Genomic DNA, 13127 nt, shown 5'->3' on the forward strand with positions numbered 1-13127 from the left:
AAATTTGTATTTTTGTCTTAAATGTATTTAATACAAGAACAGTTTCAAAACATTTGATATATCTGAATTCAGTATCAAGAACTTACTCTGTGGATACATAACCTTCATGAGCTCTAAGCCCAATCAGGCATTGTTTCTCTTTGAAAAAGAAAAAAAATTGTTTTAACAGTTGTATACTTGTACAAAAGTGAACAATCCTTGCATTGACACCAGTTTCTATGTAATTGTCTGGAATACCTGAAATTATAACCAGTTTGATTTAAAAAATATATAAAGAAAAAAGTTTCACTGTAATCCTTATAGGCGTCATAACACAGTGACAAATCTACAATGTAGTTGAAAAAGTCCAAAAAGAGGGAAAAAAGTACCCGGTTTCATTCCTTCTGTTTTCACAGATGAAAATGTTTGGGAACAGCAGAGGGGAACAGATTTATCCGAAGCATTAATTCATGACACTCTGTAGCAAAGTGATGTTATCGCCTTTCAACATGATACGCCCTGAAACACAAAGAATTAATAAGTAAATTTAAGAAACTCAAGTATTGCCAAGTAAAGGTATAATGTAATAAAAACTGTGTGTAACTGGGAAAGATGTTTAAGGCTGTTTACAGGAGCTCCTCTCCGCAGTGTGTCAGCACTATGCATTTCTCACCAATACACATCAATGCAGAGACACGGCTGAACAGAGCCGAGTGAATCAGCTTCTCCCCAGCTGCAGAGAAAATATAGGCAAAGTAGAGGAGAGAGCGCCTCCGGTGACATTAGCCTTTAGTAGTGCAGCCTAATTTATAATCAGGGCATTAGGGTAGGGTACAGGGAAAAATCCCAAAAGCTTAGTTAACATCCTTATTTACAGCTCACGAGATGAGACAAATGCTTAAAATCACTCCCATTCCCATCATCACTAAGCATGGAGAAACTGTAGAATGACTTTGTAGGCAATTGGTGGAAACGCAAATTGTAAAGAAGGGAGGGGAAATTGGTGATTTCATGCATTTTGCCCAAACCTCCTAAAATCACCAGGCAACAAAACACTGGTTATCTCTGCTTTTGCCACAGTCCTCGGACATACACTAGTATACTAGTAAAACAACAACTGTCATACTGTCTCATGTATAATCACATAAATTACCTATAGGTCTTGGTGTTTTAGTTACTAGAAACTCCCTGAAGCTTTTTTTTTAATGAAGCTGGGCTGCTGGAGAAAGGAAAGGCCTGTCCAAGAAGTACCAAGAGTGAGAAAGAATACACATGCTAATAGTTAACTATCAAATCAAGCAGGTTAAAAGGGTAGCTCACAAAATCTCACAAGCATGCATAAAAGCAAATTAACACTGCCTATATGTACAGTACAGGTATAGGATCGGTTATTTGGAAACCTGTTATCCAGAAAGCTACGAATTACAGAAAGGCTGTCTCCCATAGATTCTATTATAACCAAATAATTAAAATTTTTACAAATTATTTTCTTTTTATAAAACAGTACCTTGTACTTGAGCCTAACTAGGATATAATTAATCCTTATTGGAAGCAAAACCAGTTAATTGCATTTATTTAATGCTTATATGATTTTCTATTAGACAAGGTAAAAAGATCCAAATTATGGAAAGATCTGTCTGGAGCATTCTGGATAAGAGGTCCCATACCTGTACATAGTAGCTACAGTGACCATGTGACAAAAAGTCCATCTCTTGTGTCAGTAATGTGTGTGCAAAACCCATTAATTAGCATATGTAATGCTATGTGATTTGCAGGGACAGAGCATGGTCTGGGCCACAATACTAAAATCTTCAAGATGTAATAGTAGTGCACAGTCCCTTCATCAAAAGTGTCCGTGTAGTTTATTCAGAAAACGACCACTGACCTAGCACTAGCAAAGTTAAAAGCTAAATCAGAGGGAAAAAAAATGTGCCAGCAAGGAGATATCTCCCCAACAGGGACAGTAACAAAGGTGACAAAGCTGCTAATGATCCGCAACCAGCAACACAATGAGCAAAATGCAAGAACATAATGACCATACACAACTGTAGCACAGGATAGAATGGCAAACATTCAAAAGTCACACAAATAACGGAGCCGACAGCAGATGGTTATCTTTACCCTAACATGACAATTAACCCTTTAAGTGCCGCACCGCACGTAGAATCTACGTTCTGTGGGGATGGCACTTGAAATGCCACAGAACGTAGATTCTACGTTCTGCAGCATTTCAGGGTTAGGGAACGGAGGAGCGGCTTTTCAAGCCGCTTGCTCCGTTCCTCTTCGTTCCCCAGCCCCCAGGCAACGAGCAGGGGCCGGGAACGAGTGGCCCCTGAGGCGCGATCGCCCAGGGGCCCCAAATGCAGCAGCAGACACGTGCACACTGCGTGTCCTGCTGCTGCTTTCACTTCCTGAGCCGAAGCTCCGCCCCCTCACAACGGATCTTCCTGGGTGATGCAGCATTTTCTTCCTCCTGCCCTGCACAACGATCTGGACCTGCTTCCCCCAGGTTAGTGCCCATCCACACACAGAAACACACACAAACACACACTTATTTTCCCATTACACACTTACATTCACACACATTTTTGGGGGATCAGGGGGGGTCACACACATTCACAGCACCCCCACACGCTTGCACACACACACACAACATGCAATTGGTCAGTTGTACACACACATACACACTTGCACTGTTGTGTCTTTTTTTTTTTTTCCTTATCGCATCGTCTTTTTTTTGGCTGAAAAAACTGTTTTATTGCCATTGCGAATAGCGTATTCGCTAATTGCACTGCGCAATACCTTTTGTATGTTATTTTGGTGATTATACTGCAATTTGGGTGATTTTGGTGCATTTTTAGACATTTTATTGCATGTTTTGCCATTTTATTACATTTTCAGCTTTGCAAAGGTGTTGTTCCCCTTTTTCTGTCTGTAAAACCTATTTGGCCATGCTAAAATTATCAAAAATTGATTCTGACTGCTGATTACAGTAGGCGAAAAAAAAAAACATTGATTTTTGCGGTTTTGTTGGATTTTAGTGATTTTTGTTACTTCATTTTGACCTTGGAAATTTTGTCTGCTATATAACCATTTGGAGGTCTCTGTGTACAAAATAGTTTGGTAAATCTTTTCATATCAGGCATCAAACTGTTCAGTACACTCCTTGCTTTCATATTTACGATGACTTTTGCTGGTACGTTACAAAATGTGGGGTATATAATGGGGTAAAATGCAAGCTTTGTGACTATTTTCAGAATTTCCATAAAAAGCGTTATGTTTAGCATTGCTTTGCGGTTTGGTAGTTTGCAGTAGAAAATTGTGATTACCTGCTTTAGATTCGTCTGAATGTGTACTTTCAGAAAATATATGGGTTTCTAGGGTCTCTATCGTGTTAGGGGGTCTTATGGTGCATAATGCACATACCAGGTGTTGTATTGTAGCAGTCAGAGTGTCATATGTGAAAATTCATATGTACTATTTTCATTGGGACGTCTCTGTATGCCACCTAGTTTGGTAAATCTTTTCATATCAGGCATCACACTGTTCAGTACACTCCTGGCTTTCATATTGAGGATGACTTTTGCTGGTACGTTACAAAATGTGGGGTATATAATGGGGTAAAATGCAAGCTTCGTGACTATTTTCAGAAATTCCATAAAAAGCGTTATGTTTAGCATTGCTTTGTGGTTTTGTAGTTTGCAGTAGAAAGATGTAATTACTTGCTTTAGATTCGTCTGAATGTGTGCTTTCAGAAAATATATGGTTTTCTAGGGTCTCTATACTGTTAGGGGGGTCTTATGGTGCATAATGCACATACCAGGTGCTTGTATTGTAGCAGTCAGAGTGTCATATGTGAAAATTCATATGTACTATTTTCATTTGGGAGATTTTTGTGGGGTAAAAACACAGAAATATATGTTTACCCCCCAAAACCATATATTTTTGGAAAGTACACATTCTACCGAATCTAAAATAGGTACCCATGCCTTTCTGCTCCAAACTACTGAGTCGCAAGGCCTTCCCAAAATTGTCGGTTTTGGTGAAATATCTAAAAATTGCCTCAAAGCTTCAAATTCCCAGCACCATATCACCCATGTATCATTACGTACCAAGAAAAAGCACCCTAAATATGATTGCCAGGGTTCCTCCAAACAGTTTGGTGGCCATTGTTCATAGGTTTAGCCAAGAATCTGGCATTTAGAGGCCCCAAAATGAAGTTAGTGCATATAAATAGTCCTGTGGGTAACTTCAGCTAATAACTTCATTTCGGGGCCTCTAAATGCCAGATTCTTTGGTAAACCTATGAACAATGGCCACCAAACTGTTTGGAGGAACCCTGGCAATCATATTTAGGGTGTTTTTTCTTGGTACGTAATGGTACATGGGTTATATGGTGCTGGGAATTTGAAGCTTTGAGGCAATTTTTAGATATTTCACCAAAACCGACAATTTTGGGAAGGCCTTGCGACTCAGTAGTTTGGAGCAGAAAGGCATGGGTACCCATTTTAGATTCGGTAGAATGTGTACTTTCCAAAAATATATGGTTTTGGGGGTAAACCTATATTTCTGTGTTTTTACCCCACAAAAAATGCAGTCAATGTGTTGATTTTTCATTAGCTGAAGTTACTCACAGGACTATTTGTATGTGCTAACTTCATTTTGGGGCCTCTAAATGCAAGATACTTTGGTAAACCTATGAACAATGGCCACCAAACTGTTTGGAGGAACCCTGCCAATCATATTTAGGGTGCTTTTTCTTGGTACGTAATGATACATGGGTGATATGGTGCTGGGAAGTTAAAGCTTTTAGGAAATTTTCAGATATTTCACCAAAACTGGCAATTTTGGGAAAGCCTTGCGACTCAGTAGTTTGGAGCAGAAAGGCATGGGTACCCATTTTAGATTCGGTAGAATGTTTACTTTCTAAAAATATATGGTTTTGGGGGGTAAACGTATATTTCTGTGTTTTTACCCCACAAAAAATGCAGTCAGTGTGTTGATTTTTCATTAGCTGAAGTTACTCACAGGACTATTTGTATGCGCTAACTTCATTTTGGGGCCTCTAAATGCCAGATACTTTGGTAAACCTATGAACAATGGCTACCAAACTGTTTGGAGGAACCCTGGCAATCATATTTAGGGTGCTTTTTCTTGGTACGTAATGATACATGGGTGATATGGTGCTGGGAAGTTGAAGCTTTTAGGAAATTTTCAGATATTTCACCAAAACTGACAATTTTGGGAAAGCCTTGCGACTCAGTAGTTTGGAGCAGAAAGGCATGGGTACCCATTTTAGATTTGGTTGAATGTGTACTTTCCAAAAATATATGGTTTTGGGGGGTAAACGTATATTTCGGTGTTTTTACCCCACAAAAAATGCAGTCAGTGTGTTGATTTTTCAGTAGCTGAAGTAAAGTCCTGAACAATTTGGATGTGCTAACTTCATATTGGGGTCTCTAAATGCCAGGTACTTTGGTAATCCTATGCACAATGGGGATCAAACTGTTCAGTGGACCCCTGGCAATCATATTCAGGGTGCTTTTTCTTGGTATCTAATATAGTGTGGGATAGGCGGAGCAGCAAAATAAAACCTTTGAAGTGATTTTTCAAAATTTTGATACATTTTTATAAAAACCGCTACCTTCAGACAAGCTTTGATGTTTGGTAGTTAGGAGTAGAGAGACAGTTACCCATTTTGGAATCGGCAGAATGTGTACTTTCCAAAAATATATGGTCTTCTGGGGTAAACATACTGTTTCAGGATTTTGTGGCCTTGGAATCAAAAGTATGCCGTTTTCTGCCTTCTGCCGGGAGTTTTTGCTGTACAGATGTCCTAAATCTGCCTAAAACTATACATATTTGGTATTGGCACGTTCAAGAGACATGAGGCTTTCCAAATCAGTTGGATTTTCATGCGTAAAATGAAATATTTTTCAGGTATAAGTTCATATATTGTGAAAAATAGGTATTTTTCATTTTTTTTTTGTATTTAGCACTATAAATCTTTTTGCAGAGGTGGAAATACATGAAAACTCAGGCAGATTTAGAAAGCTCAGTTTCTCCCGAAAAAAACAATGTATAGTTTTCCTAGGTGAACTATAGGTTTCCCCTCAGAAAATGCCCCTAAAGTGAGAGAGCACAGAATGTTTCAAAAACGTCTGGCATTTCGCGTAACCAAATTGGTCAATTCTGCTGGCACTTAAAGGGTTAATAGAAATCTGATCCTGCCCAGTTGTTGACAGACTTTGAATTGAGGATTTTTCCCAGAAGATATGCTAAAAAACGCAGCTTTTATTTTTAGCAAGAGAATCAGGATACACCTTGTTTTCATGCCAAAAAATGTATTTATTAAATGCAACCCCACCAGTACAGAGGTTAACCTACATATATGTAAAAAGGTCTAATACGCACCAATTGGTTTTCGTGACTTTGTTTTGAGATGGATTTCTTCGGAGTCGTCCACCACTAGATTCATGTATTCATCAAAGCCCTGGTAAAAGAGAAGTGAGATACATTAACAGTGCCCCCACAATTTGTATTCAGTTCTCATACATTAGACCTTTTGGACAGACTCTACTGCCCTGCAGCTGTCTTCCCATTAAGACACTGTAATACTTTATACAAATTGGAAAATACACCAATAAGTCGGGTAAACCAAACATAGTAAGGTATAAACAAAAAGCACTGTGGCAACCAAACGTTTTGGATGGTTTAGAAATTCTACCTGCACTACAGACAAGAACAGCACAATCTATTGATGTCCTCAAAACCACCTATTGGCTATCTTCCCCATTAACCATTCAATTGTAGAGAAAGTTACAGTCTCTCTTTTCTCTAAATATTCATATGTATAAAAATGCAAATCATGTATCTAAATTATTGATGAACAATGATGCAGCCATCCACCTAACTGACCCACGGCTATTTGTTATACTTCACATAGTAAAAGGCCTATAATGCTGAAACTGAAATGTTTTTCTTAAATTTAAACATGAAGTCAAGAATTACTTACAATGATGCAGCCTTCAATACGCATATTCACTTGCTCATACAACCACACCTGAATCCGTGATCTCTGAAACAGGCACAGAGGGTAATTAGAACACACAAAAAAAATGTCAAACGTCTGTGGGAATGTCAAATAAGGGCTGTGATTGGCTGTTTGGTGGCCCCTATGTGGACTGGCAGCCTACATGAGGCTCTTTTTGACAGTACACCTGGTTTTTATGCAACGAAAACTTGCCTCTAAGCCAGGATTTCAAAAATAAGCACCTGCTTTGAGGCCACTGGGAGCAACATCCAAGGTTTTATTTTAGTGTTTACAAGTGCATACTGGACACACAATGTATATACAAGTATGGGATCTGTAATCTGGAAACCCATTATCCAGAAGCTTCCAAATTGCATAAATGCTGTCTCCCATAGACTGCATTATAATCAAATAATCCAATTTAGTCAAAATTATGTCCTTTTTCTTTGTAATAATAAAAGAGTAACTTGTACTTGATCCAAACTAAGATATAATTAATCCTTTATGGAGGCAGAACCAATCTGTCCGATTTATTTAATGTTTATATGATTGGAACCCCATATATATATATATATATATATATATATATATAAATATATATATATATATATATATACAGTGCCAGTAACAATCTATTTAAACATAAAAAGGCGCCAAACATCAGCTTGTGACGTCATCAGAGCCTGGATGCGTCACTAATTAGTGGTGCATAAAACAGTTTTACTCAACAGCCGCTATTCCTATGTAAGTGGATATTCGAGTGCATATGTGATTTGCTATGCGGCCATGTGCGTGCTCTTATATACTCAAACAGTGCTGTGATGCAGCGCATATACTTTGGTGCTGTTTTAAAATCATATCGCCACTTACCCAGGGAGGACCGTGAATAGCAGAGGGAAAGGAGCGCTCACCATGTCGCCTCTGAAGACTGGAGGCGTGTTCCACTAAGCGAAGCTGAGACCCCTTCACCTGTCCTTCCAATGCGCCGCTGTATTACTATCTGTAACCTGCACCCAGGCAGTCGGCCTTGATTGTACGAGTGCTCCAGCCTGATGAGAATTGTATACTGGAACTGTCTCTGCCCAGTGCACTTACTGGTTGGATTCGGTTCTATCTGGCAGCACCTAGTTTTTATTATTATTTTTTTTTTTGCACCGATAGATTGTTACTGGCACTGTGTATTTCACCTGAGGAAGGCTAGTATTAGAGCCGAAACGTCGTAATAAAACTTTTCTTTTTTTCACCTTTACAAGTCCTGTGAGTGCGGTTTTTTCAAGACCCTTTTGTATATACTATCTGTAACCTGCACCCAGGCAGTCGGCCTTGATTGTATGAGTGCTCCAGCCTGATGAGAATTATATATATATATATATATATATATAACCTGAATCAGACGCTTGCACTCTAAACCAGTCTTCCATGAACGTGGGTGCTGGGTCAAAGTATTTATGTAGAGTTCAAGAGGACCCGCACACCTTGGTTAGTGAACCAAAAATTTCTTTATTTTTCAAACTTGTGCATCCTTTTTTTTTTTTTTTTTTTTTTTTTTAGTGAACCAAAAATTTCTTTATTTTTCAAACTTGTGCATCCAACGTTTCGACCCACATTAGGGCCTTTATCAAGGACAAAATACAAGTGTGCCGGTGAGAATTTAAACCTGTGTAGCTCCTCCCAGTGTTACAAAGGCACCAATCATAAAGACATATAAATCCACATTGCATATAATCAGCCATAGGTGAAGTAATTGTGCAATATCTTAGCTCACCATGTGATGTCGCTGTTGAGTGAAAAAAGTGGTTTTTCTTTTTCAGAATAAGTCCATTCAATAAAAAACATCCATCCCTGTGCAACCTGTGAATTTACATACATTACTTTGTTACTCTGTTATCTTGAAGCGACAGATACACTTTGTTACAATGTTAGCGTCAATTATCTGTTTCAATAAAAGTTATACAAACTTGCTATACATTGTGCTGTCATTTCTAAACTACCTTAGTTCATTGAATTATAAAAAGCAATTCAGGACCAACTGCCCGTTTAACCCATTTGGTGCTACACAATTCAATTTGTGTATCCAGTAAGCCTCCCGTTGGAGTAGTACTCTGTCAAAGTCCCCTCCTCTGGCCCTCACAGGGACATGCTCAATTGGCATGCATCTAAAGGCAGCTGGGCTATGTTTGGCCTCAGCCCAATGTTTAGCCACCAGCTGCTGTGTGATATCTTGTTTTCTGCCTTTTTCTTTTTTATCCTTGTAGGATGCACAAGTTTGAAAAATAAAGAAATTTTTGGTTCACTAACCAAGGTGTGCGGGTCCTCTTGAACTCTATATATATATATATATATATATATATATATATATTTAGATCCTTGAAAAAGGTCCCAGAGAGGACCGAAACGTTGGAAATGAATTTGTGAATAAAGCACATTGATTTTTTCACTACAAACAAGGAGTGCGGGTCCATTTACTACGATGTATTACAAGATTTGACCAACCTTTATATCCTAAATCCGTAAAGAGTGCGCTCACTGTACTGACATTATATATACTTTGAATTTTGCACATAATGGAGTGCGGATCTTTTCATTAAGATTATATGCAACACTTTGGATCCAGCACCCAGATTTGATTGAAAGATTCCGGATTGGAGTGCGGCTGCCACAAGTTGATAGATAGAGATATATATATATATATATATATCTATGGAGACTACCTGCACTCACGAAAAAGAGGGTGAACTAGCGCCTGGGTGCAATCCTCAAATGTATGTAGCAATATAGTCCGAACAGGGGCACTCTCAGGTCTTATAAATAAGAAAAAATATATATATTGTGGGCACAAAAACGGACGTTTCGGCTGCGAACAAGGCTAGACGGCTAGCCGAAACATTAGCAGTTTTTTGCTGAATAAACGCAATTTTTTCACCTTGGATAAGACCTGTGAGTGCATGCCTTATTTGGGACAGTTATCTTATTGTTTATATTTTGTACCCAGGCACTTTTAACCTTTATACGCGCTGTGCCGGCTTCAAGCAAGATTTCGAGTACATTATATATATATATATTTTATATAATTTTTTTTTTTAAATGCACTGAAGTGTTTTTGTCAACTTCAAATGCAACCATCTGATTAAGTTCTGAACATGCAAAAGAGTCATCATGGTTTACTACTGCCCTCATATAATTAATTATAAAATAAGTTCATTTTAAGCAACGTTCCAATAGACATTCATTACACGTGTTATTTGTAAGTATAACTTCCAGTGAAAGCAGTGCCTGTCTCCAGCTTTCCTCTGCCCTAGTGGCTCGGACTTTTGAAACATCATTTTTTGAAACTCATGTATTGATATACGGCCAGCAAGTTACCCGGCTCTTTTACATTAACAGGTAATCTTTCTCCTTGCTCTTTTACATTAACAGGCAGTGTTTGTCCTTTGGGGATGACAATGTAACTCTCTCTCCGACGTGTTTCAGGAGAGGAGACTCGTACAACTCATATTATAGACTGCCCATATGTAATGGCTCAGTATGTGTTGGGAGCCGAAACAATGGCGGCAATTACAAATGAATCGCCAAATAAACCATGTCAATAAGAACAGGGCCTCTGCTCAGTCTCACGGCACAAAGCGTCACAACACAAGCGCTAAAGATGTTATTATAGTTTTATTGGTAAGTACAAGCAGAACAATAAAAGGATACGATGGGCTGCACCATCACTTTCTGCACTTTCTGGCCTCCTTGCCCGCGGTACGCCATCTCTGCTGCCTCGTTAGTTGCTAGTTCCCAGTAGCTAAGACGCCGTGGGTGACGTCACGAACGTCTCCGTCACGTGACCTTCGGCGCCTTCGTCAAATGGCGGTCACGCGGGGATTGGCTGGAGCCGTACGCTACTACAGTGCTCCACTTAGTAGTTGTTTACGCTGACTAGCTTTAGGATTTTTCTTTGGGGCAGGATTTATTCAGTCTTCCCTTGCGGCTGCGAACCTGTTACATACTTGCTGGTCTGTGTAAGGTGTGTGTCCTTGATATTAGGGGGTTATTGGAGGCTGTTTACACATAATGCTTTTGTGTGGTAACTCGGAGGGCCCAAGAATAAGCAGAAGCCACCCACACGTGACGCAGTTCCATTAGTCTGATTTATAGCGGCCATTGGCCCTGCTGCATCAGGTAACACGTGCTCCTAATGACAGAAGAGTTTATTAGACATGTTGGGACTAGAATAAACCCGGGTATTGCGCTTTATAGCAACCTATACCCTAATACATACCTACATGTGAATAACAGCCACACTGTACAATGATCAAGAAGTGAAGACATATAAATATCCCAATGTAAAGTGTAGTGGCACTTAAAAGGGGTTGTTCACCTTTAAATTCACTAACCTCCGAAAATTCGCCAGCGACGGCTTCCCTCACACCGCCACACTTCGCCAGGCGTAGATTCGCCAGGACAATGTGAATTCACTAAAATCCGAAGTTGCGCCCAGGATGCCGAGGGAAGTTGCGCTAGCGTAATTGCGCCGAGTGAAGCGAAGTTGCGCTAGCGTTGCCTAATTTGCATACGGCAGAAGTTAAAGTTGAATGGACGTATATGTTTGCAGCAAATACATTACACTACACAATCCTGGGAAAACTTCATAAAATAGAGTTTTATATTGCCCTACACATGAGCCCACTATGTGCCATATGTTAGGAAATGTAGGGGGGAAGCCGGTTACCCACAAAAAAATTCATGCTCTTTCAGCCTATCACCCTGAAAAAGTAAAAGTCGCCAGCGTTTTTTTTTGGACTTAAATTAAATTAAAAAATTTCAACTTATTTTTTGAGGAACTCCTATCTACTCTATTGCACTTCTCCCGGTCTGAGGTGGCGAAGGCAAGTCTGGCGCAAGATTGAACGTTCAGTAAAATCCTCATCTTAGTGAATTTGCGTAGTTACGTTAATTCGCCAGAGCGCAAATTCGCCAGGCATTAGGGAGCGAAGTACCGCTAGAGTCTATCTCCTTCGATAGCGAAGTTATGCCAGTTGCGAAGTTAGTAAATCGGCGAAGTACCAAAATGACGTCACGCTAGCAAATTTTTCCCCGCATTAGTCACTTTGCCCTTTAGTAAATTTGCCCCATAGTATGATGTAAGGGTGATATTCTGAGACAATTTGCAATTGGTTTTCATTTTTGTGGTTTTTAAATGGGGGTCAGTGACCCCCATTTGAAAGCTGGAAGCGTCAGAAAGAAGGCAAACTTCATGCTCCGAGTGAACAGGCACTACTGTCTGTCTTCGCGTAATGAGGTATGCCTTTCTTTCCTCACATTACAGTCGAGCGTGCACTACCAGACGGGACAGTAGCGAAGAGCTTTTAGCTTCTGCTTGTGAGTGTGAAAGGGTTTTTACCTTACAAGATATATAATCATTAAAAAGTTCCTACTTCTGTTCTTCAAATGTGGCCATCGTCATTTGTTCCATGTCATCGGGCTCCTCTTCTTATTTCTTCCTCTTCTTATTTCTTCCTCTTTCTTATTTCTATAGCGCCGTAACATTTTATGCAGTGCATTTTACAGATTATACATCATTCCATCAGTCCCTGCCCACTAGGAAGACTTACAATCTAAGGATTCTATTACGTTCATTCACAGTAAGGTCAGTTATTTGTCAATCATATCGCTCACACACACACTTCATGCAGTGGTTTCCAGAGAGTTTACATCATTCACATCAGTCCCTGCCCCACGGGGGGAGCTTACAATCTAAGGATCCTATCAATTCATAGACAGAAGGGTCAGTTGTAGGTTTAGGTTGCATAACGGAGTGATTGGAACCAAGGTGCATGATTTATTGAATCTGGTGTTTGAACTACTGAATTGCATAGTAGTGAAGAAGCACAGAATGCTAAGGTGTTTAACTCATTGCATGTTGGGAGGGACACCCTGATTGATAAAGCCTGGCTTTACCCCTCAATAGAGCAGTGATACCCCTCATCCTTCATGCTCCGAGTGAACAGGCACTACTGTCTGTCTTCCGTAATGAGGTATGCCTTCTTCCCCACATTACAGTCGAGCGTGCACTACCAGACGGGACAGTAGCGAAGAGCTTAGCTTCTTGGCTTGTGAGTGTGAAAGGGTT

General features: G+C 39.6%; 1 protein-coding gene across 2 annotated transcripts; it reads right to left on the reverse strand.

Annotated features, from left to right (window-relative positions):
* Positions 1-9: 9 nt before the first annotated feature.
* Positions 10-10919, reverse strand: LOC121393263 (small nuclear ribonucleoprotein E-like). 2 transcript variants are annotated; one of them, XM_041561193.1, is made up of 4 exons: positions 10721-10919; positions 6995-7057; positions 6394-6472; positions 10-498 (listed from the first exon to the last, which is right to left on the reverse strand). In XM_041561193.1, exons 1-4 carry the CDS (start codon positions 10763-10765, stop codon positions 443-445), a joined length of 243 nt encoding a protein of 80 aa, XP_041417127.1. In that variant the 5' UTR covers positions 10766-10919; the 3' UTR covers positions 10-442. The 2 variants fall into 2 exon arrangements, with proteins under 2 accessions (XP_041417127.1, XP_041417128.1); XM_041561194.1 differs by lacking the exon at positions 10721-10919 and adding an exon at positions 8778-9315.
* Positions 10920-13127: the final 2208 nt, after the last annotated feature.

This window comes from Xenopus laevis, chromosome 4S (assembly GCF_017654675.1).
Source record: "Xenopus laevis strain J_2021 chromosome 4S, Xenopus_laevis_v10.1, whole genome shotgun sequence".
NCBI classification, from domain to species: Eukaryota; Metazoa; Chordata; class Amphibia; order Anura; family Pipidae; genus Xenopus; species Xenopus laevis.